This window comes from Hippoglossus hippoglossus, chromosome 16, assembly GCF_009819705.1.
Source record: "Hippoglossus hippoglossus isolate fHipHip1 chromosome 16, fHipHip1.pri, whole genome shotgun sequence".
Classification (NCBI taxonomy): Eukaryota; Metazoa; Chordata; class Actinopteri; order Pleuronectiformes; family Pleuronectidae; genus Hippoglossus; species Hippoglossus hippoglossus.
This window is the reverse complement of record NC_047166.1, coordinates 17851891-17879465: the sequence shown is the minus strand read 5'-3', so window position 1 is coordinate 17879465 and position 27575 is coordinate 17851891. Positions and strand designations below refer to the sequence as shown.

The window sequence follows — 27575 nt, the reverse complement described above, 5'->3', positions numbered from 1 at the left end:
TGATTGATTCCGTCAGTTTGGTAATTGCACACAGCTTTTCTGGAGCACATAAACCCAACCATGGCTGCAAATAAACTAATGTATTCAGACAGCTGCTGTCCATCTGCTATCTGCAGGATGATTGAGATTACATCGCAGCATGTTCAATCTTTCCCTCTTTCCAATCCATATTGTTTGATAGGTTGAGAATGTGCAGTACATTAATCCATCACTGAGCAGAGACCTGGAATAATGGTTCAGGCATACTGACCTTTTCAACTTGGATCATTTTAAAGAGTTCACTCTTTTTTAACTTGAAACTTTTCATCTGCAGTATAGAAATGCTTTGGGTGCTTGTAATTACCATTTGTTACCAGCAGTTCTCACAAATGAATGTTGAACGCACCTTCGATGTTTCTCCATGTGCAACTGCTCCACTTTACGATGTGTGTATTTGCATAAATGTTTGGGTTTAGTCTGACCCTGCAGATATTGGTTCCTCCAATCTGTTCACTCCCCCTGACTTGGCTCTGACAATAAACACCTTGAAACCTGCTTTAGCTTTCTACTTGGTTTAAACACTGCTGCTGCAGTAATACCGATTTAAGAGATATAAGGACAAGGACATAGTGCTACATGGAAGGTGTGACTGTTTAAACAGTGACTTTATAGGTAGTTACTTTAATGAGTGGGTCTTCATTAAATGTAAGTCATTAGTGTGTTTTCAAATGACCCATTAATGACATCTTAACTAATCCTATAAGTGTCTTTGAATTGGTCTAATAGCCTATTGTAAATCTTCCTTTATAAAATTAATGGAGGACTTAAATTTTAATAACTTACCTTTCTGTGTGTTAGACTATCTCTACTGGGCCAGTCCTACATTTTAATGGATTTCTTTAGCTGGGGAGAGTTTAAGAGCAGAGCTATCGATTCAGTGGTCTCTAATATAGTTCAGTTTAAGCAAATTACTTAGTTAAACGCTGATGTGAATCCACATTCCCACATCACTATTAGAAATGCTGTAGGTGCTTGTGAGCACATTTGTTTTCCTTGTTGATGATGACTGTTTAAGTAGGTTTAATGTTTTAGCATTTTGGAAACGTCTTTAGCGGTGACCCTTTAATCGACTCTTTGACTTGGCATAGCAGGAAATTCACTGGTGCGACTTATTCTGTTAAAGATTGCTCAAGGGCACCAGGCAGCAGCGTGCACAGTACCAGGAGTCTGGAAGTGGCTCAACCAAATATAATTTATTCATTATATTGTGTCATTAATATCATATGTGTGTTTCCTGCTGTGACATATTTGAGTGATTTCCATGAATAAGGGTCTGTTGTTGGAATTCTACAAGGCTGTTCAATGTCAGCACAGAGTGATTATTTCCTTTTAGGCTTTTACTTTCCAAATGTGACCATTCAAAAGAAGAATAACAAAATAGCTGCTTGTGCAAACTGAAAAACTACCATTGCCTGCGCACCACAAATGGGTTTCTCTCCCTACACTGGGGCGAGCACATACACACATACATGTGGCTGTTATGTGAATGTGCCTGCCTATCATGTCTGTGTTTACCAGACTCTCTGCAAATCCCTATAGGATGTGTCTTGTCTTGTGCATAAACATGTGTGTTGACAATCGCTGTCTTGTCGTCTGCAGCTGTGTCATGCGGTGTGCCCAGTGCGCCAGTGAATGGAGGTGTGCTCGCTGCTGATTACTCTGTCGGCACACGGGTGACCTACTTCTGCAACAGCGGCTACCGGCTTTCCTCCAAAGAGCTGACGACCACAGTCTGCCAGCCAGACGGCACCTGGAGCAACCACAACAAGATACCCCGATGCATCGGTGAGTAGAGGGTGAGGATGGTCTAGGAAGATGGGGTAACTACAAGATCCCACAGCTCAGTCGTGCCCTGCTAAGAGTCTGAGAGATGATGATTGGAAAGAGCTATGGCGAAACTGATTTTTGAAATATATCTGCTGTATTGGAGACAGAAATAGTATTTAAAAAACATTCTGGAAGAGTTGTGGAATACAACACTTTTAAAATACACTATACTGTAATGGTAGTGGCAGTCCCATAAGACATGAGTCGTGATTTCTTTACAGAAACTAACTTGATATGTAGTAATGATAAGATGGAGAGGTGAAAGGAAAGACAACAGTTGAGAGTATCTCCAGCTCGGGGGTGGGCTGAGTGTTTTACATGCCACAGCGACTCCTAGTATAATGAGTGAGTGACAGCATTGTTTACAGTTGAGACCAATTGTTATTCCCTCCTGTAAATATGTCTCACAGCAGAGAAAGGAACAGACTTTGTTTTGCAACCCATTTGGTTTTGCAGGATGCCAATTCAAAAACAACCTCGTTGCAGACGAACTGCAGAAAAGTTGTTGTTTACATTTTAACACATGGATTAGATTATTCTACTGATTAAAATATTTTGTTCAACTACTTGCATTTTCCTCTGGGTTGTTTAAAGGTCTTCACTCAGCCACGGGTGTGTGAGGGATAAGAGAAGAAATTGAAACAGAAGGCATTTGAATTATCCCCAAAATAATAATGTCCACTCCCAGCTGAATCACCTCTTCTGTTTTCTTTTCCTTTTTGCCACAGTAATGATGTGCCCAAGTCTCAGCTCCTTCTCTCTAGACCACGGGAAATGGAGGATAGTCAATGGTTCGCACTATGAGTATGGAACAAAAATAATCTTCACCTGCAACCCCGGATACTACCGTGCTGGCCCTGCACACATACAGTGCCTGGCCAATGGGGTGTGGAGCTGGAAGAACGAGAGACCTCGGTGTAGAAGTGAGTGACTCCTGCAACACATAAATCAACACATATATATATTTTTTAAATCACAAAGTCATAAACTTGAAAACTGAACTAAACAAAAATACAACGTAATGCCAATATAATAACCATCCAAGATTATTTCATTATTGCATTATAGGGAAAATAAAATCAGTGAAGGCACTAAAGTCTAGTCACTGAAACATATAAGCTCCGGGGAATGGAGTCAGTGGGGTCAGGGCTTTGTGCCTTTCCCACCATGCAGCAGGAGATTCTCAGCTCAGACGTGTTCAGAACAACACAGAAATCTCTGGAGCGTTCAGTTGAGGGGTGGCACAGCAGGCAGCGGCAGGACGTAACAAATGAATCGCACCGCAGACGTCATATGGTTTTGTTTTCTGTGCTTGGACACTGGCGTCGGCCTTAATCACCAAAATCTCTCTTGACATCTTTGTCTGTGTCTTCAACGTGTGTATGGATATATTTGTATTATTTTAGTTATTTTCATGTTTGCGTGTTAGAATCATCATCAACACACCCACTCGCTCGCTTTGAATCCTCCCGAGGATCTCCTGCTGTGTTCTCATATGAGCTCACTCTGACATTTTCAGAGTTTCTACTAGGGGGCTGGCTAGAGAAACTCCAGAGAAGGTTTAAGGTTCAAAGGCTTTATTGTCATATGCAGAAATAAACAAGTTATCAATGCGTTATCAAGTTAGCAAGAAGGTCTGGACCCTCTCACTCAGACATTTGTGTTCTCGCATACAACCCCTGCAGAGATTATCAGGAGTTCAGTGACTCTTTGAATGCAGTTATATCGTTGCAAGATAAAATAGAAAGACATTTATCGCTGTTATCCAGCCAGACTGAAAAATCTATGTCCTGTGTAACCACGGATACAGTAAATTCATTGATTGTAACACCACAAGACTTGAAGAATAAATACCCTTATTCAATGCTCGCTTGATCAGCCACTCAATAATTCACTCGTATACTCTTGACCTATTCCCATCTCAGCCTAGGTTAGATATTGTTTATTGTGGGACTGGGAAATAAAAAGGTTTTCTGTGCTGCCATGGAAACTCCTTTTATGAGAGGGGCGAAAAGCACTGAATAGCCGTGGTAATGGTAAGAGAGGAGAAGCCAACCAGAATGATGAAAGATGTTGGGACAAAGGCAAACACCATCATTATCCTCTCCGTTAAATTGTACAGGTCAATGTTTTATCGCATTAAAGTTGCTCAGATGGGTGTAAATGACTGTGCTCCTCTATTGACTGTGAAGATGTAAGCCAACATCCATCTCCTCTTTCTTGTTCCCTCTCACTTTCCCGGTGGCTTGCTCTTTCACTTTCCCTCTCTCCATCTCCCCCTCCTTCGTCTTTTTTATTATCTCCTGCATCTCATTGCAGTTATTTCCTGTGGCAATCTGCCCACTCCTCCTAATGGGAACAAAATTGGGACTCAGACTACCTTCGGAGCATCAGCCATTTTCAGCTGCAACCTTGGCTACATTTTAACTGGATCTACTGTCAGAGAGTGTCTCCTGTCTGGCCTCTGGAGCGGGATGGAGACTCAGTGCCTGGGTAAGCATAGTTGTTCTCTTTAATGTTAACTGTTCAGACAGTGTGAGCTTTTTTGGGGTTTTGAACAACATGTCCATAATAAAACCAGATGGGCCAGCAGAGGGTGGCCATAATTGGTTTTGTTATCAAGCGTGTGTGGCCGATGATTAAACATTTAGAGCGATGTGGAGTTTTTTCTTGGGCGTGCTCTGAACACATGCTGGTACTCATCACTGCCACTGGCACACGTTGGACTGTTTCAGGGCTTGTGGAGAGCTAAAGGTAAAAGTTGTGCAAATGTGCAAACAATTTGCCAACTACCTTAAGTGGATTGGATCGGGGGTGGTGTACAGTAAAGCCTCCGAGTCAGAGTGATTTTGTGTTGCTAAAATGTTAAATGTGAGTGAGCAGCGATAGAGCCGCAGCTGGCCCCAAACAATGAGACACCTGCCAAGCTGTACCAACACAATTTGAGCTGTTGTTAAGATATACTGTACAAACAAGGAAATACACAAACAGCTTAGCTTACAGCAGCTCGTCACAGCTCTGTAATGTGCAAGAAAAGGAGACATGCGTAATTACTGGAGCCGCATTCAAACCCACACAGCAGCAGAATGTGACGGTTTCCCTGGAAGATGCATTAGTCCGCTCATCAACCCTGTGGCACCAGCACTCCAGGCTCTGCTCGAGATTGGTTCACTTCATTAAAGGAAGGGCACCGCTCTCTTGTTTGCCGATACGACTGTCAGAGTTGACATAGACAGGGACCTCTACAGTACAGTTGCCTACTTCAGCACTATCTTCATAGAATCTGGCTGTTCTCAACTGGGGCGTGATGATAAAATACTCGACTGAGTTTCTGGGTGCAGGAGTAAATTAGGGAAATCAGACTCACAGTCAGTGGCAATTTCCCAGGTTTTAAGTGGCAGTGGAAACCTCAGCAAGATTCCTCCTCTCAAAAGGGATTTATTGTAGCTGAAAGTAATACAATTACGTGCATGAGTGTATTGCACAAATTCTGAAGACTTGCACATGCCTCTCTTTCTAGTGTTGATGAGAAAAGCTGACTTATCACCACAAGTGATGCTGAGGTCAATATGCATTTATAAACAATAATTCGGATATAATGAGCTGAAAAATGCTTTCCAAAATTCATTATGTTTCACGAAGACAATCGGAAATTTGGTTCCCACGCATTGTAATTCCAGGACCCTTTCAAATCACCAGTTTGCTCTTTTCATTTTATAACAAAGTTGTCAAAATGCGATATTATTCAAATGTGATCAAAACTGTGTTTCTACCATGGAGCTGTTATCATTGTTAGATCCCTGGGCACTACTGTGGGCTATTATTCTTAGAAGCTTGAAAGTTGAGCCCACATTTTGCACCTCATGAATGATTAACTGAAATTATTCACTGTGATCTAAGTGCTTTGCATCTAGTGTTAAATCCAGTCGACCATATTGGCTCCAACTGAATATTATCCTGACAACAAAAAAATCATACATAACAATTGATATTTGATGTGCTGTCTGATTAATACATTTGTTCGAGAAAGAAAGACAAAGGAAGTAGTTATACATGTTTAAATAATTTTTCCTTTTTGATTATTCTTACAGCTGGTCACTGTGGTGTCCCAGAGCAGATTGTGAATGGGCAGGTGATCGGGGAAAACTTTGGGTACAGGGACACAGTGGTTTACCAGTGCAACCCTGGATTCAGGCTCATTGGCTCCTCGGTACGGATCTGTCAGCAGGACAACAACTGGTCCGGACAGCTCCCAGTTTGCATATGTAAGTACTTTCACCAAACTTCTCGGCTACTAAATAAAGGGAGCTGTGCATGTGTGAAGGAAAGGAAAGAGAATGGCTGTGGTTAAGAGTCTGACAGGAGTGGGTGTGCACGTTTGTTTTTTGCAGGGTTGAAGGAGTTTTTAGGTCACTGTGTAAGTTGAGATTAAAATGGACAGGATATTTTCCTGCATTTCTATGGCAAACAAGAGCCGCTTGTTATTTTTGCCTGTAGATACTACTGTTCAAATTGAAAGGACATGTTTTACTTTAAATTTCTGAATTTTAAAAATTCCGAAAAGTATGCTAAATAAATACAGAGAACAGAGAAAAGGTTTGTCAAAAATGCGTTAATTTGATTTAATTATTGAAATAAGTCAATAAATACAAATGCTATTATTCTTTTCAAATAATTAAAGCATTTTGCTATTCCCATGCTTCCTCCTCCTTCCGCCTGAGCAGCCCTCAAGTCGGTAATCGATAAATATCCTCATAATGCGATTTACCATCTCCTATTCACCTATTGATGCACTGCAATGTGCTGTTTACCCTTTTAAGATTGAGATCATGTCTTGATTCCTAATTCCCCTGTTGTCCTCTGGGGTTAATTATATGATAATGATATTTCTATGATAGGTGTCACTGTACATGACTTATTGATTTTTTTTATTGAATTGTCTCTCCTGTCTATTCTCTCTTTCTCTCTCCTCACACGCTGTGCCTTTTCTCTCCCCTCTCGTCTTTACCTTTTCTCTGCATCATTTCTTTCATCCTCCTCGTTTTACTCATGTTCCTGGACGATGCACGTCAACTTCAGCTGTGACATGTGGCCACCCCGGCAGCCCTATCTATGGCCGCACCACAGGGGATGGCTTCAACTACAATGATGTTGTGCGCTTTTACTGCAACAAAGGATACACCCTGGAAGGACCCGCCACAGCTCAGTGCCAGGCCAGCCGCCAGTGGAGCCACCAGCCACCGACATGCAGAGGTAAGGTCCAGCTGAAGAGCTCCTGCACAATGGATAAATGACTGTTGGCTTGACTGACTCAAGGAATCAGAAGGCTGCAGATGTATCTTCAACTAGAAAAGCTGTTTGTCTCTTCCAGCGTGTTTAGCCCCTGCTCAGACAACACACACTCGAGTGATACGAGAATTTGGAAGCAGCAAATTCATCGTGTTCGTGTGCATGTCATTAACCATCTGCATCTGATTCCTTTCTGAAGAGGGTACGTCTTGATGTATCACTACAACTGAAGGTGTTCAACACATGCACAGGAGCCAATTCTATCTCATTTTCCTTCTGTGAATCGGGCTAGCCATCAGTGGGGTGGGTAGCTGCCAGCAAGATGAAGTAGGATCCAGCCAGTGCTGGAACGGAATGAAACAGCTTCCGCAGGTGCTTTGGGATGGTTTGGGAATCCAATGTTCGGATGACCACAAGAATTCAGCAGCCCGGCAGATGTATCATGATCATTCAGAAATCAGCGGCCAGTGACAGCCAAGATGCAGAGACACAGATATTGAAGCAGAGTTGATAGAGATGGTGCAGATCTATTGATTTGAATGAGAAAAGTCACTATCTGTTCTCTGGAAACAGCATAGCGTTAGGCAACAACATCTGGAGCCCTGGCCTCAGAGCAGAGGCAGGAAAATAGCAATAACGAGCTTGCGGCAGAGTGTATGGGAAGCAAAGAGTTGTTGGAGAATTGTTTCTACAATTCTACTGCCAATTTTACCACAAAGCTCTCTGCAGGGAAAGATAACTTTGAAGGCAAGAAAGCTTGGAGCACATTCACCGCTAGATATCTTATTGGGAGTGTAAGATGGTGGCTGTGTGTTAGTTGTGTCCAGTTTTAGTTTGCCCAGGTTTGGCTCATTAGTGCTGTGTTTACAATCAACAGTAATCCAGACATTTTGTTTTTTCTGCGACCACATCAGAACATTTTTTTGACAGATTGACAACATTTCCCACAATTCAAACAGTTGTGCTCAAGATAGAGATGGACAATATCACAGAGATTACCCTGCTCTATGATGGAAGCTCTTAATTTATTATCACTTGGAAAATTTGCTTTTTCATATTTGCCTGTGAAAATTGGTCCAGCATGAGACTGATATGTGATGCAGGGTGAAGCTAAATAGTGTAAATACCGTGTGGTCTTAACTGACTAAAATGCTATGAAACAAGGTAACATACTAACATTAAATCAAAGAATAATTTGAGTGTAGCTTTAATTGGTCTGCCAACAGCATTTAGTCAGCCAACGCTCAATTTGCCAGACTTTGCCCATTTAAAAATATCTCTCCTCTTGGCATGCGTGTTGTTGGCAGTCAGATGTGAAGAGACAGAGTTTTCATTACAGTGAATAGCACCGTAGAGACAGACCTGGTAAAAGATCAAAAGAGTAAAATCATATTAAACTGTCATGACTCCCTTTGTCAAAATATGTCTGTTTGCACTAAAATATTTTACGCCAGCTTCGTCGCAGGTTTACATTATTGATTTAATTTGATGCTGCTCTGAACTTAACTTCACCCTCATCTACTTTCCGCTGTCTAAACCCCCTTGTCAGCAGTGAGGCTGCGGAGCACACGGCTGCTTCTAAAAAGAATGCTGGTGAATCTGTGAAAATAGATGCGCCTTTTTGTTACCAGCGGGAAACATGAAGTGCTATTATTATTGACAGTGCTTAAATATAGCCTGGACTCACTCGTCTCGCAGTTTAAAGAATAAGCAGAAAAAGCCCCTGATCGGGTCATATCAACAGTTCTATAATTAACTTACAAGTGAACATGCTGACAAATAGCATTTATGTAAATGAGGCTCCTTCCCGAAGAGACAGGGCTGCACAGCTTCTGGGAAAGAAAAGTCGCCTCCCTGGCGATGATACTGGGTGGAGGTAATGAGGCAGCTTACCACATGGATGTTATGTTGTCTCGTTTTTTACTCCATGCGAGGTAAAATTATTCTTAACACAATCCAAATCCAAATACTCTGACGTTATGCACACATTACACATTTACAATACACATAATGTAGGCAGAGGAGATTGTAGAAAATCTATGACACATATTTAATATAAACATTATAATAAACGCTTTATTGTGTAGTAACTGCAGTACTCTATGCCTTATTTTATAAACTCCTTTGCATTGTAATGATGTACGCTTTAAAATCATGGCGCCATAGCAACTGTATGGAAAGAGATGAGATTTACACACAAGTTTATTTCAAGGTAAAATCATTTTAAAAACGTGAGACACATTTCTCTGCCAGAAGGTTTCAGTCGGGTGCAAAGGCTGGTTTTCTAAAAAGATATGAAATGGAAAAAAAATTGTGCAACCCCATCTATTTATTTCCAGCAGCAGGATTTAAACCCATAAGAAAAAATAAAAGCCTTTATGTTGATGAAATTATCTGCTAGACCGCATGTTGCCATTGTGTTTACCAACACTGGTCTCATATCTTCTCTGACTAGGGCTTCTTTTGAGCTGTGACAAGTTTGAAATATGACATACTGTGTTAACTCTGTGTCTTATCTGTCTATCTCATACTCTCTTCCTCCTCTTCACCTCTCCAGTAACTTTTCTGATGTCTCCTCTCTGTTGCAGTCCTCTGCTCTCTTCTCCTCTCCCCTGTCCTGGTCATAAAGAGGATCAGACTAGACCAACCAAGATCTAACAAAATCTCTCTCTTTGTCAAGTGAAGATCTAGTTTATAAACATATAAATGCATTCTACACGTAGCCTTAACCAGTTATTTGAATTCACCAACCAGATTATACAAAAATAAACCAATAAAGCCCAATTCCATCCTGTGTCATCTGTGCTTATTATTTCAAAAGATCTGATAGTTACGCAACACAGCAGCACTACTGGATGCCAGCTACAGGCCAATATTCCGCGCAGCAACAGATGTACATCAATCAGCGCTCGATTGCTATGTATTACTTACTGCAGTGGAATTTCATGCTCTAATAACATCTATCTTCCATATGGCACACTGGCACACTGGTGTGCCTCGGAATTATTTATGGTGATTTACATCGCTATAATCAAATATAAAGGTGTGCTTGGAAATACTTGTTTTTATGAATGTGCTTTGTGAGAACCACTGAGGCAGACTAACTAAATAGCCCTCGTCTTCATCAACCTGAGCTTGTAAAGGAGGCAGTAGGAAGACTCACGTCCTGACTCATCTGCTGCTACAGGAGAAAACTCTGCCTGCGCTTCATTGCCTTCATATATTTTCTTTTTAAAAGGCTTCTGATATCCACAGGCTTAAAGTTTTACCTCAGTGAATTAGATCACTAGCTACCAACAGATACAAAGAACAACAAGTAACTGGTGTGTTCTTTGTCTTTCTTTCTCCCCTTCTTTCGCTTTTTCTCTCAGCTGCTTAAACGACACCCAAGACTTACATCCTACATGTTTTTCAGATAAACAACACTATTATTTTCAAGGGCTTTGACAGATTAATAGACCCAGTTTTTTATCATTATTATTATTTTATAAAGAAAATCATATATATCCTGTGTTTTTATTTTTTATGATCTGGAGATATTCATAAAACATTCAGAGCCATAGCCTCAGATACCAGGCCTAATGACGCCTTGATTGTACATATTCATAAGATGGGTCTGGAAATGCTGCCAACAAGTGAATATTGCTGCGGCCACTGTAATTTCAGAAAGCACATGCAAAGAGACAACACAAATGCTAGTCAACAAAAACATCTTCATCAATTTGACAACACATGCAGAACACAACCATAGAGACAAACACACTGCTAATACACACAACACAACCAATGACAATGCAATATCCTGTTATTTACATTGAATATACATTTTCGCAGAAAACCACAAAAGATTGTTGTTTGTAATGTTGCCAGGAACTGTTCTGTTATCCATTATTACATTATCACAGCACCTTATGATGAGGAGAATATACAGTAGGTCTGATAGTGAATTCATAAATAGATATAAGACTGCACTCAGGGCAACAGGAACATGAGTAATAGGCTTCTCTTTAACAGTGAGCTCCACAAACAGTCATGTGACTACGCTACTGCAACAGTAATTTACATTAAAAACATCTGTCTTGCTTGAAATATTCTTGCAGCAATAAAAGTGAATTGAACTGCTGCCTGTATTCCCCCATTATGTTTAACTAACTGAATAATGCGCGATGGCATAACTTTCATTTTTCTTTTTCTTTTTTTAAACAGTTGTAAATTGCACAGACCCGGGTATCCCTGCCAACTCTATCCGGGAGAGTAAGATCGAGCACGGCAACTTCACATTCGGCAGCGTGGTCTTCTACGACTGTAACCCCGGGTATTACGTGTTCGGCTCATCGGTGCTCACATGCCAGCCGGTGGGACACTGGGACAAACCTCTGCCAGATTGCATTGGTAAGTTTTTAATACAGTTCCTGTTTGTGTATATGTCTGTCCACTGTTCAAATTCTACTTTTTCCTTGTAATCAGTGAGTTTTACACTGATGTGATGAATGAATACACTTTAAACGAAAGCCAGATTAAATGAAGAGAGAAGTTTCACTCTCGATTGGTTGTCCACAACCTTGTTTGTGTCCCCATTTGCTTCTCGAGTTTTAATGGCGCAACTTTCTAAATGCTGTGACTGGGAGCATCTGTGTAATGTTCGATGCCCCCCTGGCTTATGGTTATGTTGCACACTGCCTAATTGAGAAATGAGGGAAACTGTCATAGGACCAGTTGTTCAGGCTATCGCTAATGTTCCCTCGAAAACCAAGCACTCGCATTACACCAACAACCATCCATGAACTTTAGGGGTTATTCGAGGTTGTAATGTCCCTTTCAAACACCTGGCTTATCATGCGCACACGCTTTTGTACGGGGCTGCCAGTGACACCACTGACGTGTTTCCAGGGGAATCATCGAAAGTGAACCTCTACGTTTTGCACACAGCCTCGGAAAGCACTTCATTTCATGGTAGAGAGATGACGCACCGTATTTATTTTATCAAACGGAATAGTAATTAAAGAGATACACAGGAGTGTCTGTCTCAAATGTTTATTCACGGCTCTGGGCGTCACTGAATCTTTTCTCAGAAATTAGTTTTGTGAAATTACAGAAACTTCCTTTGTGTTATGAGACTAAACTCCCCCCCCCAACCACACACAAAGGTCAAACAAATTAAAAAGCAGAAGCTAAATAAGATTCTAGTTCTGAGAATAAGCGAGCACTTAATTCAGATGTATATACAATGTTGCAATGTACTATTTTTATGAGAAGTGATTAGTGACAGTGATGCAGTTCTGGGCAAGCAAACTGATTTCTGTCTAAACAACAATCTACCTAATCTACCTCAGTCAACACAAGCTTTTCTGTGCCACTTATAGATATATGTGTCTTTACCTACTGAAATAATCCAAATATTCACTGAATCTTCTCCTGAAACATAAAATCGATTGTTTTTCTTCTCTCAAGCTGTTTTTCTAACAATACAAAAACAACCTGGTGTTCCAGCAACACCAGCAGCAGCGCGAGTTGTGATTTTCATCAAGCATGTCTAGGCAGACGACACTAATCCATCCATCCGTTCATTCACCCACTGATAATCTTATTTCCTCTCCGCACTCTGTCATGCAGAAGTGGACTGCGGCCACCCAGGGACACCTCCCCACGGAGAGATGAGTGGAGAGAAGTTTACCTTTGGCTCCACGGTGCGCTACTCCTGCTCTGGAGACCGCCAGCTCATAGGAGACTCATCACTCACCTGTCAGCTGAACGGTCACTGGAGTGGTCCACTGCCCCACTGCTCAGGTAAACAAACATTCACAAATATAGTCATGCAGGCTGCCTGCACGCTATGAAACAGAAGCCTCTCCTTTTCCCTCTCCCTTGTGACACTGATAACAGCATCATATTATAGGAACAAGTAGTTTTTGTTTTGAAAAGAAGACAATCATTTTATCTGAACCCAGTCTGTGCTTGGGCAGGTGCTCTCCAAATAAATGGAATGATTTGTGGTTTGGTTTGACCAAACTGCAAAACATAGAAAAACATAAACAAAACTATATTTCATCACTTGCCTTTAGTGATATCTACCAGAGAGATAGTATTAGTTTTATTTACACAGGCTTTGAAATATCTGTGTCTGAGATTACTGGCATCACCCCAATAGGGCAGAGTTTAATAGAATTCTATTTGTGGCGTCCGCAGCTCTAAAATAATGGCTTTTAAAAAATCAGCAGCAACATCTTGTTTTCCTTTTTTTTTTCTCCCAGAAACAATGTCCAAATACTGCAGATCCTCCACAGAACACTCTGTCAGCACTTTTCACAAGGTCTGTCCTTGCACAGCTGTTCACAGCAGCGTCTGTAGATCACAGACCAATCAGGACACAGATCTGTGGGGACAAGTTGCAGATAGATTGGTTAATGCATGGCTACATGGCACAGAAGTTGATTGATAATTGTCATCGTGTGATAGTACTCGGAAGTCTTGGCATCGATGAAGTATTTAGTTAGTGTCTGTGTTAACTTCAGAGAAAAAACTGCCCTGGATAGAGATCCGCTAACTGAGCCAATTATTTGCCCTCAAACGACAGCTCTGTGCAACTCAGGCTCTTTTTAAAGGTTTCTGCGTGCCAAATGTTTAACCATTATTATCAAATTCCGCTCTATGCAAATCAGTTTCAGCATTTCAATTTTAGCACAGCCACTCTCGTGGTTTGTCGAACGTGTCTTCATCGGGCCGAGGAACCAGTGCCAAACAGCCCAAACCCTTTATCCATCACTTTTCTTCGATTCAGTGACATTAAGTTATGACTTCTCGTCTCAGCCAAAGAACGTGTGGAAGCAAATGCTTCCTCCTGCGTGAGACAATCAACCGAGCGAGAGATGTCACCCCTGACATACCCCAAATGCAAACTCTGGTGAGCAAATTGTGTTCAGTGCATTTAGTTGTAGACTCTCCTCGCCGATTTCTGAAGAAAAGTGTGTCTCGTGGTGTGTTCCTGCAGAGCTACAAACTTCTCCCCCACTAACTTAATCCCCTCTGTGCACTTCCCTCCCATCACACTTAAGCCTTCCTGACCATTTAAGTGGATTCTCTTTACTGAATGTTCACTTAGTTTGTTCAACTCATTGACCCAGAAGTAATGTTTGTAAGCAGGCTTGTATGACAGTGTTTTCCCTCTTTTTTTAAGTGGGAGTCCAAACTGTCTACTCGACTTCAATATTTTGTATTTACTCAGACAGGTGGAGAAGCAGTCTGGCAGTAGTGAAGTTAAGACTGGATGCTAAAGGGATGTACATGATTAGAAAGCCTCAAATGTATTATCCAGTCACAGTGTCGGTTATGTTTTGTTTGCAAAATGCAACATTGAGGTGTAATGGGGGAACTTGTCATTGTTTGAGCCTGCATAATTATCTGCTGTGCTCAGCCTAATATTTATTTTTTGGTCTGAAATTATAGTCGTGATTTTAATGATTTGGGTTTGGGAAAAACACTGTTGCAAGATATTTTTTTCGTCTTTATTGCCTCGTCTTTTGAAACGATTTGGGTCTACTGAGATGATTTGATCAGCACCCTGCTGTTATGATAAATGTGCCTCTTTGAAAGTGATGATTTGCAATTTTGTATTATATTTAATTTTGTCACTCACTCTGAGCTGTGTCTCATCAACATGGGCTCCACTGTCTCCTGTTTGTCTTAAGGAATCAAGCAACGATACTGCACTTTAATCTCAGACAGAACATATAATAGCAAATTAGATTTTATTGCATTAACTTGTCCAAACCATAATCAGGCTCAATTTATCATTTGCAAAAGGGAGATATGGAAAGCTACCATGAATCTGTTTCCGAGTATTTAAATTGTCAAAGAGCAATAGCTGTTTAGAGAGTGAACCCCTGTGGAGGAATTTGTGCAGCAGAATGTGAGCGCTGGGTCACTGATCAGAGGATTTAATCATAATAAATGATGCTGTGACTTACCCAGCTGAGGAAAAAGAATGTGCTGAGGTGAGTTATAGCAGATATGAATTTTGATTACATGTACTGAACTCAGACATTACAAAAGTGTCACTTTTATTAGTTTTACCCATAAAGTAGCACTGTTGATGCTTCTGTATAAATGTATGGTGTTGGGCAAACTTAGGTGAAGAAACAAGGTATATAAACAGGTTTTTAGATATGTGTGACAATTAGGATAATATAAGGGTAATGCTAACATAGGTTTTATACATAGATATTTTAAGTGTAAATGTGTAGATTGTCCTTACATGGCCACACAATACTTTACTGTACCACTGCTTCTCATTAGCTGTGATGCAATAAAAGAAAGCTTTTTAGAATCACTAAGAGGCTTGATGAATTCAGACCTATAGCTGTCAACACCTGTTTCATCTTTAGAACAAGTCGGTTGTTCCTTACAGGAGACAAAGTTTCAGTGCATTAAATGGTTTTAAGTTTTAAATTGATACAGTTTACGTTTTCACACCTAGTTTTCACAGGAGCATTAACGAAACCTTCTGAAATGATGCAATCAGTGCTGCAGCGTTAAGTAAATAAATGAGCTCTGTGGAAAGTACGTTTAAATTCTTTCTCTTTTGAAAATCGTCTTTATCATATCCATTGGTCTAAGCTTCTTTTTTTGCTTTTCCGGCAATCATAAAGCTTTGTTGCAGGTTGCTGCATAGTCTTTAGGCAGCTTAGTAGGAGTAGAGATTATTAAAATGGCACACAAAGATTTTTTTTTGTATTTTATCACCAATAGCAACAACAACATCCGTGCTTTGAATTTTTTAGAAGTGCAGCCCAGCATCAATGACAGTTCTCATCCATGCATCTATCCTTCCTCTCATCTGTCCTCCCTTGTTAATTAGTAAGAGGGAGCTTAAAACTGCTTGCCAGGCCATTCCCCTTTTGTCCTCATCTGTTGCATGACTGAGTTGAAGGCCTTATTATTTCCTCACAAAGGCAGCCTGGTGAACGGACATTAACTCTGATTCAAACCAAATCCACTGCCATCCCAATTAGTGAGATTATAGCTGTCACGGTGCATGCCGAGCTGGGCCGCCTCACCTAACCGAAGGAGACTAACGAAGTACCGGCAGCTGCTGTGAGACACACGCACGCATACATGCACACACCCGGGCAACAAATAAGTATGTATGCCTAACATGCACTAACGTATGCAGGTACATGCACAGCCAAGCAGCGAGACGCACAAACACTCACATGCAAGTGCACTCTCTTACAGAAACACACACACATACGTATATAAATGTAGAAGGCATCACACACAGGCACACGTCCACTGTGCTAACCACAGTCACGCACAAACTTATCATCTCCAGCTTTGAGCCCCTGACCTGACAAATCCAGCTTGTGCACATGCGATCAGTAGAATGTGTGTTGAAGATATGAGCTAGGTGTTTGTGCAGCAAGGCTTTGTCAACAAGTCGAGTATTACTGCAGCTGTTTGCTGCTCTGTAGATGGGGAGCAGCAGACATACGGGGAATGATACACAGGGTGTGTGCACAGCTCGGAGAACAGGATCTCAAAGCCAATAAAGCACAGATCCTCCACAAAGAGACGACACATGCGGAGCTGTAAAGACAAGCACAGCACTAGATTAGATAACTCCATCACTCTATGTATTAATAAATCTGTCTGTCTGTGATACTGTCTTCTGAAGCCAAACATTTAGATTTTTAATTTCACTGGTTTCATTTCTGTGATAGAACTGAAACAGCAGCAGATGAAGTGATGGTTGGTGTTATGTGTGTTATGAGCTTTATTTTCCCTGCTGTCTGAGGATGTCCCCCCCCCCGTGAATGCAAAACTAAAAACCACTCCACTCCCTGGACTCGATTCTAACTTACACACCACTCGGCTAAGCTTGCTGTTCATTACAACATAAAACTTTCAGTAGGCATGGCACTTTCCTGACTCCATACCTGTTATCTCCCTCTCATTTCCTATGACTCACTACCCATCTTTTATCACTGGCTGGAGAGCGCCATGAGAAGAGAATCAACAGTTGAAACAGCGTTCTTCTTTTTTGTATTAATTTGTGGTCGTGCAAGACAGGTGGTGCATGCCACTGAGAGTACTGTATGTTCCTCCACAGAACAAAAGACAGGGGGAGATAATTCAGGATAATGAAAACGCATTCAGCTTCGGAGGTCAAACTGTATTCATCATTTCTCATAACCACAGCTGGTTGCCTTTTAATGCTGGTCCCGCTGCTTTTATGGACACAAAGCTCCTGGTGTCAAAGCAGTGAAAAGCATTGGTCCTTCAGGTTGTTGGCCTGGTGACAACTGCTCACTGGTGCATTGTGTGTTTTAGAGTTGCTTCCCGGAGGATTCAAGAGACGTACAGTTTGAGACTAAGCCCTCTCTGTATTGTCTCTCTGCTTGACAGGCACAAACACTGTCTTGTTATTCTCTGCCACACCAACGTACACTTTGACAGTTAAAGTGGATGCCATCTTTACTTTCTTGTTTTCATTGATCCATGTCTGGTTATCTCCCGTCGCAGGCGACTCGGGGGGCACCTGTGGGGATCCTGGCACGCCTGCCCACGCCAGCAGGGAGGCGGGGAATTTCAAAGTCCGCAGCAAGGTGCGCCTCACCTGCGCAGTGGGACACACGCTGTACGGCTCGGCAGAGAGGATCTGCTTCCCCAACGGGACCTGGTCAGGCAGACAGCCTTTCTGCAAACGTAAGGCAAAACTTAAAAACGTCTCTGTGATGTTATGTATGAAAACAGTAGGAAAGGAGTGAAACTGAACTACACACATACACATTGGAAAGTCACACAGTTTTACAAGGGAATGTGTTCTTACTTTGGGGCTGGGTATCAAGCCTCAATAGGTTTTTTTTTGCACTGAATGAACACAGCCTGATACTCTGACGTTGCAGAACCAAAAGCTCTCACTGAAGGCTTCGTCAAGTCTTATTTTCTTATTCTTTGACAAGATATTTTCAATTGTAAACCTTATTTAGAAATAATTTCAGAATATTGTATTCAGGTGCAGTTTTGCTGTGCTTTGTGTAAAAGGGTGACAAAGTGTACCTGATGATGTCATCTGTGCTATTTCGGCTTGAGCTCGGAGAGTTTGAAAGACGTGGGTATTTTCCTACTGAGCTGCATTACAGGAAGGAATCCAGTATTTTAGGCGTTGAGTCCACACTTCCAATTTCAGGACAAATCTGACTTTGCAATAACATCTCTTCATCCACCAATGTTATAGAAGACCAACATTTTATTACTGAAATACTCAGTTAAAAAATAATTGCTTCCAAATTTTTTTTTTCCTTACTCCTCAAATTACATTACCAAAAGCACGACTGTGCAAACAGTTCACAGATCAGTCCCTCCAGTATTTCCTGGGCTTTTGTCTGGGTTATTGTAACCTAAAATTATTTCACTGCCGCTTTTCAAAAAAATTGAAATGACAGCTGCATTATTTTTCAGCTTTTATTCTGTGTGCTTCATTAATAATTTCTTGATTCTCCCACTCCACAGTAGCCTATCCTTTACAAGAAATTTTAAATTATTTTCATCTCTGTGTCCTCTCCCACACATAAATGCTCTTCATCTCTGATTTCATTCCACATCCAACCTGACACTCTGAATAAAGCTTTCACGCCATGGTTAAAATATTTTGAGAGATTTTATTCTTAAACAGCTTTCTTTGACAAACATGGGGAAGTGTTTGTCAAGCGATGACTTTCGTTTTTATGTTTGTTTGCCACCACGATGTTGCATGCACTGTGCACAAAACAATTTCATGCCGAACATCAGGGAATAGCATGATCTTTAGAATACATTTCTCTTGGTAAATATGAGATGTTAGTGTCACACACGTCATCTTGCAGCTGGCAGGCGCGTGTGTGTGTCCACAAAGTTGCTGCTGGCACGCTGTCCCTGCCAGTGTTTCTACGTTGAGTTTGCTGTGGTTAATGTTCATCAATGATAATAATTACCCCTTTTATTGAGTGGTTAGAAAAGTGTTATAACCAGAAAGAGAGGGAGTACAGACTGCCATTCACCTAATGTTTTATTAACCATTTCACATCATATCATTTACATTGTTTCTTCTGTGACAATATAACTCACATGTAGCCTCCTTTCTCATGTTTAGTCATTCACAAATGTTTGCATTTTGTCTGGATAACTTTATTTACAGCTAAGGCTAGTATTATAATATATGTTTTTTATATATAGCATAAAGATGCAACAAATAAGGGTAGCCCACAAAATTAGCAGTGATGCATGAAGGTGGCTTGGAACAGATTCAAATCACAGCCTGAGTTATGGTTTCAGTAGTCTGCTCATGCCACTATGACTGGCACATTGTACAGGGATTGAATCTATTTTTCCTCAACTGTTGCGATCACAACATTGCAGCATGCAGGACTGAGAGACAGGTGCTCATGTGTATCCACACCCACACACACAAATGGTTGCAAAAAGCTCACAGAGTATTGCACCAGATGGATCCGTATCTTACTGCAGCACTGTGGTATTTCCTGCAGCACATGGTACTGTGGCGAGCTTCCCTAATACAACAAAAAAACATGAATTCTAGAGACCTAAAGCCAAGTTCCTTTTGGATTGTGATAAAATAATCATTGTGGATTTTGAAGATATTAGTTCACACAACAGCAGCTCTAAATCTTGCATAAATTACCCTCAGGGGTCAACCAGATATTGAGGTGAATATTCGACTGCATCTCTCCTCTATCTACTGTCCGCCAGCTTGGCAGGGTACCAATGTCATTCTTAATATGATGGGGCGATGCACTGGCCTTCTGAACTATCCTCTGTGTACACGTCTTTCATTTCATCGCTCTTGTTCTTCCCACTTTTTTCTTCCTCTCTCTTTATCCTTCATTTCCCCTGATGTCAGCCTTTTTCTCTCTTGCTTCTCCCTTGATTTCTGTCCGTCTCAATCTTGTTGTACGGCTGTTTTTCCATCCCTCTCCACACCTCCCTCTGTCCCTCCTTTCTCTACAGTTGAGCCCTTTCTTCCCTCCCCAACTTTTTGCCCCACATTTACCACCTTTTATCTCTCCATCTCCCCAATGAACCCCTGATTTAAAGATTGTTTTAGCCATCCCTCCACCTCAAGAGGATGGGGGCATGAATTCACTGAGGCCTGAACGAGTTTCAACACTGCCTGTCTGTGATCTAAAGCCCTGTCTAATGTTAAAGCCCATCCATCCGTTATCCACAACCTTTTACAGTCTCTGGAGAACAGTCACTATGGATATTCAGCTTAATATCCATCTCACAAAGCCATCAAGGTCTATTTTGTGTTTCTGTCATCATGTCTGTCTTGAATTATTGCAAGAGGAAGCCAAAAAGGTGACCATACTTTATTTTTGGAACGTGTGTACATGTCCTTGTGTGTGCATTTACAGTAATGTGAGCATGTCGGCACCTGGTGTGTGTGAGCGATGTACTTGCCCTGCTGTGTGTGTGTGTGTGTGTGTGTGTGTGTGTGTGTGTGTGTGTGTGTGTGTGTGTGTGGTAATTGCGAAATCATCACTGCACCTACGACATGTCTGTTTCTGACAAGAATCACAACTTCAGATTTTCCAGGCAATTAGGTGATTGAAAGAGTAAATGAGTTTCATAATGAGACATTATGATTTGGAGTAAACGAAAAGCACATGAAACATATTCTGTTCTCTCACCTTTTCAGGGACACAATTTAGTTGACATATTCTGGAAAGGCTGTAAAGGATATCTCAGTGTGAAAGGCCGAAGCCCACAGTGCTCTGCAGAGAGACGACCCCCTCCCAGCCCACCCCCGAGGGATTGCACGTCTAAAGCAACACTTTGCATCAAATTCAGCCCCTGAGTCTGAGCTCAGCTTGTGCTTTAAACTGTAGGAAGTGATAAATCATAATGTGCAAAGTCAGTAAAAGTTATTTAATATTTTGTTATGACAAAATAATCATAGATTTCGAGAATAAATCTGAAGAAAATGTGTAATATTATAAGAATAAAGTTGTAATTTTACAAGAATAAATAAAATCTGATAGCCGGAGTTCCGATTAATCTCTTTGTAACTAATGACAACCATCAACCACTAACAAAGAGGCAATTTCCTTCAAGTATACATGTGGTTCTTTCTTTGGAATAGACTGAATTATGAAAGTCCTGATACTTATGATAATGTGGTGCTGATGTGCCAAAATATTTAGAATTTTATTATTTGTTCAACGTGCTAAAGTACAACTTGACAAGATGCTTCATATTCCTCATTGTAAAGCAGGAAACAGGCTGATCTTCTGATATTCCCTCTGATGTAAAATGACTGCTTAAATTGTGACTTATTTCTCATAGTTGTTTATCTAAATCTCTGAATATTTTTTTCTTAATCCCTAATACTCAGTCATATTTTTGCATCTGTTCATTGGTTAATACAATTTGAAGGGTCTTTAGTCCACAGCTGCAAAATGTCATTACTTCCATAATCCTCTTTTTGTTCCAAGTCAGCACTAAATGTCGTTTCCATTGATCTACCATCGAACTTGACAATACACAAACTGCACTTTATTTTCTGATGAGTCATCAACACACAGTGTAACGAGGCACTGCACCACCTTTGCTCATTAGCATCTCTTAATAAAGCCGTGATGCTGTGCAGATTAGTGTGTCTTTGCTTGTTGGGTGATGTGAAGCACACACACACACACTTAATGGGAACTCTGACATAAGACAACAATTTCTCTCTGCCCTTTTTCAAACTGTTCCACGTGAGTGCTAATCTGACAAGAGACAACAAATATTCATCAAGTCAAAAGCAAAACAGCAATTATTTTACAAATAAATATTACTATTCACATGTTAGGAATACATTTTCTCAAAACTGGCGGAGCCAAGATGACTTTACAAAGTCATCTTGGCTCCGCCTCGGGGGGGGGGGGGGGTCCCAACCCTCAGACTGTGAAACATTGATATGAAAAATAGAGAATGCATTACTATTTTATACCTCTGACCTTCATCTCCTTTCTTTTCTCCTGTTTTGCAGCGGTGCACTGTGGGAACCCAGGTACACCTGCTCATGGCCGCATTTCTCGCGTGGATGGCACAATCTTCTCCCACTCCATCGTGTATTCTTGTATGGAAGGCTATTTCCTCAGTGGGTCACCCACACGCCAGTGTCTGGCAAATGGCACGTGGTCTGGCACAGCTCCAAACTGCACAAGTGAGTTTTCAATGCACAGGAATATGACATGAGGTCAGAGTTGTGACAGAGTTATGCAGAGGAAGAGAAAAGAAATGCATTGTCTACTCATGTGAAAGAAAATGATCAGTGCCAATGCAGTGAGATGCATTCATTGGAGAATTACACCAGTGCTTTGAATAGAGAGTCACACAACATAACAACATTTGCAGTCACAGATTTGATCATTTTATTAAATATACCAAGAAAATAAGTATAAGAAAAGACTGAAATTTAGATCTCCCATGGGTGCATCTAAAATACAAAGAATCAAAGTGTTATCTTGATAATGAGCCTCTACTGACCAGTTACACACGGCCAAGCATATCAGTCACATTAAGTTTGTTAGTACAGTAAATCAGCCATTGTTCTATTCTCTATTATACCTTCCAAACAAACTAACATATGTAATAATTTACACTGAAGTGCAGATAAACATCCCTGAAAAGATTTATGACAAGACAGGAAGGAATGAAGATGATTTTGCTCCCCATTTCTTCCAAAAGGAGGCTCTTTGAGTGATTAACGAAGGTGCTAAGAAAGGATATAAGATTTCATATAGCACATAAATCTTCACAACTGTCAGGTAGTTTTTCTTTTTTTTTTATTGTCTGGGGCTCAGCAAATGATCCTTGCAGTAATTAAGAAGTATGCCAATCTATATTCAGTTTGCACCAGGATGACTATCAAACTAAATTACACACATTGTTCTTCTCTCTGAAAATCATCACATTCTCTCTTCCTCATTCTTGTTATTGAGTCACAAGATAAGATGAATCGTATTGGTATGATTTTCAATTTTGGAATGAAATGAGCCTCTGTGGAGACGCACACAGGGGGAGGGCGCAGGAGAGGAAAATTGAAAATTGCATTGAAAAATAATGACCAAACATGCAGAAAGGTGGAATAGCTTCCTTGTCCCCTTTCCCCCACGTTGAAGCCAGCTTATCACCCAACTTATTATTGTTATTCTCCTGTATGCTATCACTTCCCGTAAAATGTTAGTGGTCAGTTCAGGGACATCAACACTTACGATGCTAAAATTGGCTGAGTGTGCCTTCATTAGGGAGGCAATCATTTTCACGGTTCATGGGCAATCGATCATGTAGGTGACCAGATCAAAGTCGCTCAACATTCTCAAGGTGAGACGGAAAAGTTCCTTTATTTTTATTTGAACAGTCTTGATGGTTGATAAATTTAATTTATAGAGCCAGTTAAGGAATTAGGGAATCATCTGAGGAGCATTAGAGAGGAGACTTGTTCAGTGGAGTGTGAGGTAAAGTCATAAAGCACTTTATGAAATAAATAGTAAACACTGATTATTCAGGGGGACTATTTGCCTTATAAATGCCATGATCCTGTTGGTTTTTATCTGCTGTTTATAGCATTCTCCACCTCTCTCCTCCTTCCCTGAGTTTAAATGCCAACACAGTAGAGCTGGATTCTCCTTGTAGATCTGCTGAAGGGGATATAATTAAATGAAGACATCAAAGCAAAATGCTTCTTAAAAGATTCAGAACTAACCAGGTTACAGTCACATGTCTGCAGTAACCTGATTCATAGGCATCATTTAAATCTCTATGTGCTTACATCTGATATAAGTCTCACTACAACTGTAGCTGAAGTATGTATAGGTCTGTTTGCACACTACAGATCCTGATCTCTGCTATAACTGTAAGTCCTCCAAAACAGGGGAACAGCTCTTCGTGATGCAGCACCATATGCCACAAAAATACCCACAATATTTTAGTATGGCTCAGAAAACGCAGTTAGGGAAAAAGAAGAGCTATCGGTTTTACTGGAAGCAGGTTATTGCAGTGTGTGTAAACTCCTCTGATTTCATGCCCTTACTGCCTTCTCCCAGTAACCTGTTTTCTTTAGAGCCAGTCTATTTGCCGAATGAAAAAGCTGTACTCTTTAAGTTGAGTTGTTGAAGTCAACAGCCTTCAGCTTTTCTACATTGTGCTGACTGGCTGGGTTTTTTCCACTTTTACTGATACAGACAGGCACTTGTAAACATTTGCATTGAACTACACGCACACTTCTCCACATTCTAGCAAGATGTTTTCGGTTGAAAATTGTATCAGCTGTCTTTTATTCATGCCAGCTGCTTCTGGATATATGAGATGCATCATGCTTAATTCAACATAATGTGTTTCAGTTTAATTTTGGTGGCTCAGATTCCAAAGGAGTTGAGGACATACATTGCATCCGACACAAACACCAGTGTACACTCAACAGAAATGCACATACACACTTGCTGTGCAAATACTTGGCTGCTGAGACCGTAGGACAGCTGCTGTTTCCCATCATCATCATTTATGGGTGAATAAACTTTATTTATATAACGGTTTTCATACACAGAATGCATGCTAATGATAATTTAAGATGATTCTAACACTAAAAGACAAACATAGAAAATTCTAACAACAAATCAAGTTTCTCTTGGCCATGAGATATATGACAAATAATCCATTGTTATTGCAGCTTTATGTTTACTGAGGGCATTGTAAAATCTGTATATTCCCATTTGGAGTATTGGGGTTAGAGTCAATAATTGTATTAGTATATAGCAGGATACACAGGCTGGACTTCTAAGTTCTGTAAATTCAACGCAGTCATCATTTTTTACTGCTAAACACCGGTATGTTGGGACTTTTCAAGTCTAAGCATTGACACTGCACCGCTTCTTTTTCATCCGATATATTCAGAAACCAATTTGGTGAATAGTAAAAGATTAGTCCCAGTGTACCAGTGTTTTTTTTTTCCTTTACTTTAAAAAGTTTTAATCAAATATTTCACACTGAGAAAAGTTTTCATGACTTAAACATCCAATATGCAGGTGAAAAGAAAACTTGCAGTCTTGTAAAGAATGAAAGTACTTTCCAGAAGAACATTACCTCCCAGTGGGCAACAGTACTGTACATATGGAGAAGTGGAAATAAAAGCCACAGAGTCCTACATCATGAATTTTCCTATAACACACATCAGATACAACTGTTGTGAACACATGGATAATGGCGGATACTGGGTTCAGGAACCTCTGCAGATGATATGATGTGGAAATCATCCAAATTAAAAGAAAGCTTTCAGAATTGCCCTTGAATTTCACCACATTTTCTGCAGGGTACTCTCATCTGTCACTGTTTTCCTACCTGTCTGTGTTTTCTGTCGGTGCCTGAAGTTATGTGTGGATTTTAAGAATAGATGCATCTAGGAGAATTAGATTTATTATCGGAGCAAGCATGAACAAACTGCCAGAGGACCCAGCATGTTGTCTTGTTCCTGAGAATTAGCAGCTCTCACGCGTGTTTTGTCAGGATACATAGTTAGTTTCACCCAGCGATGATAAATGTGCCAATGTGTCGAGGTCCTTGGCGGCAAATGAAAATAAACAAACAGATATTAATTTAAGAGAGGAGGCGTTTGCAGGAACAGCCATATGCATCAAACTGGCTTCTTACATTAAGGTGAACAAGTCAGGGAAGGTTTTATAATCAGTAATCACAAATTAATACTGAAAGATGAAACAAAGGCTATTAAAAACTCGATCAAATTGAGTCTGGCAACTTAAATATTCATCAGAGATAGCATTAGGTTAAGACCCGACATCGTAGTATGGCCAACATTCAGTCCTCTGTTCACTCTCGACAAATCTTGCCACGAGAAGAAGCCAAGAATAAGCAGAAGAGAGGGGACAAAAATGTCATTGTCCGGGGGACCTACTCTTGAGTTGAAAAAAACTAAATCAATGCTTCAAGATTTAAAAAGGGAATATGTGTTGTGGTCACAATGCATTGATTGTTTAGTATTGTTTGTCATTTGTGTTTGAAATGAAATATGTAAATAAAGCATAGTTATTAGTATTGCTATGACATTACAGCCGTCCTCACACTGTCAGGGGCATAGTACAACAGATGCTGTGTGATTAAGCTTTGAGTGCTCAGTCAAAGGCTAATATGCTAACAGCTGTATCTTCAACTTCTCTGGATATTTCTTATCTTCACATAACTGAGCAACATGCCCCGCATGCTTAATGCTGCACACAAGCACAGAGCCATTACGCATGATGATCCATTGTGGTTGTCTTTATTGAAATATGCAGAAGCAGCACCAGGTTGCTGCAACATAACCCCACAAGCATTTGTGCCTCACAGTTTATCTTTGTATGGAGGTGTCAAGTGTTATTTTTAAAGGTGCAGATTGACCAATTATGTTTATGTCATTGCTGTCCAGTGAAAATAATTATATCCCAATATTTGGTTTAGTTGTTAAATTTAACAAATGTTCCTTTATCATGTAGTTTATAGAATATTTTGCTCCACAATCATTGTTATAACTAAAGAGAACCCACAAAAGGCTTTTCTGCAGTACTACACTTAGATGCTTTTTTAACATTAATTTTCAAAAAAATGTAATCAATATTTACAACATTTTTCATTTGCCCAAATTGTTGCCAATACTGTGCTCCACATATTTTAGAGATCCACTATGATAATATAATGAAATATATTCACTCTTTGCTGCCTGAAACCTTAATCGTAACTAAATCAGACATGTAGAATAAAGTCACCTTGTTGAAAATCCAATTCATTGTCATGGAGCTTAAACTCAGATTTTTAAGTTAAAACATTTTTTTTAAACTGTGGAAATGCCCCTTTTACGTTTATGGGAGAGATTGTAAAGATGGCAAATACTCTCATGTTTACAACTTGAGCCTTCTTCTTGTAGGATATAAAAAGACAGCTGTATGATTACAGAGTTGTTTGAGTGACAGCTAAAAATACTGTGCGTCAACAAATTCACATCTTAAACAACTGACTCCGGCTGAGGTACAGCATCTGTGTGTGGTTTTCAGGCACTTGTGTATTACGTTGTGCAAAGTCCGACACATCGTGGCTTTCCAAAAGTCGGTTTCTCTGTTATAATTACAATTTTGACATGGACGATGGCCCCGCACACACCTGGTGTTTAACATCCATCCTTAGAGATCCGATCACAAGTGGCCAGTGTCGAGTACGTGTGTTCACGCCTGGCATTAACATGCATCCTGAATATGTCTCCTGTGACCACTTGGGATCGGATCTCACTTCCCCGCTCTACATGCAAATTAACAAGCTCGTCATTTGTGTTAGTCGAGACCAAACAATGTTGTTTTGACCCAGTCTGAGTTTACAGATGTGTCCGCTGTCACCGT

The 27575-nt window shown here is 40.5% G+C and overlaps 1 protein-coding gene across 5 annotated transcripts in view; it reads left to right on the top strand.

Moving 5' to 3' along the window:
- The window catches only part of LOC117776906 (CUB and sushi domain-containing protein 3-like), a 213822-nt gene that overhangs the window by 157296 nt on the left and 28951 nt on the right, over positions 1-27575 (top strand). For all 5 annotated transcript variants that reach the window (XM_034611302.1, XM_034611297.1, XM_034611301.1 and 2 more), the window contains 9 exons: positions 1639-1824; positions 2595-2789; positions 4186-4359; positions 5958-6131; positions 6946-7119; positions 11362-11547; positions 12769-12942; positions 17674-17856; positions 22184-22360. In XM_034611302.1, coding sequence (XP_034467193.1) covers positions 1639-1824; positions 2595-2789; positions 4186-4359; positions 5958-6131; positions 6946-7119; positions 11362-11547; positions 12769-12942; positions 17674-17856; positions 22184-22360 — 1623 coding nt within the window. The remainder of the gene's footprint in view (positions 1-1638; positions 1825-2594; positions 2790-4185; positions 4360-5957; positions 6132-6945; positions 7120-11361; positions 11548-12768; positions 12943-17673; positions 17857-22183; positions 22361-27575) is intronic.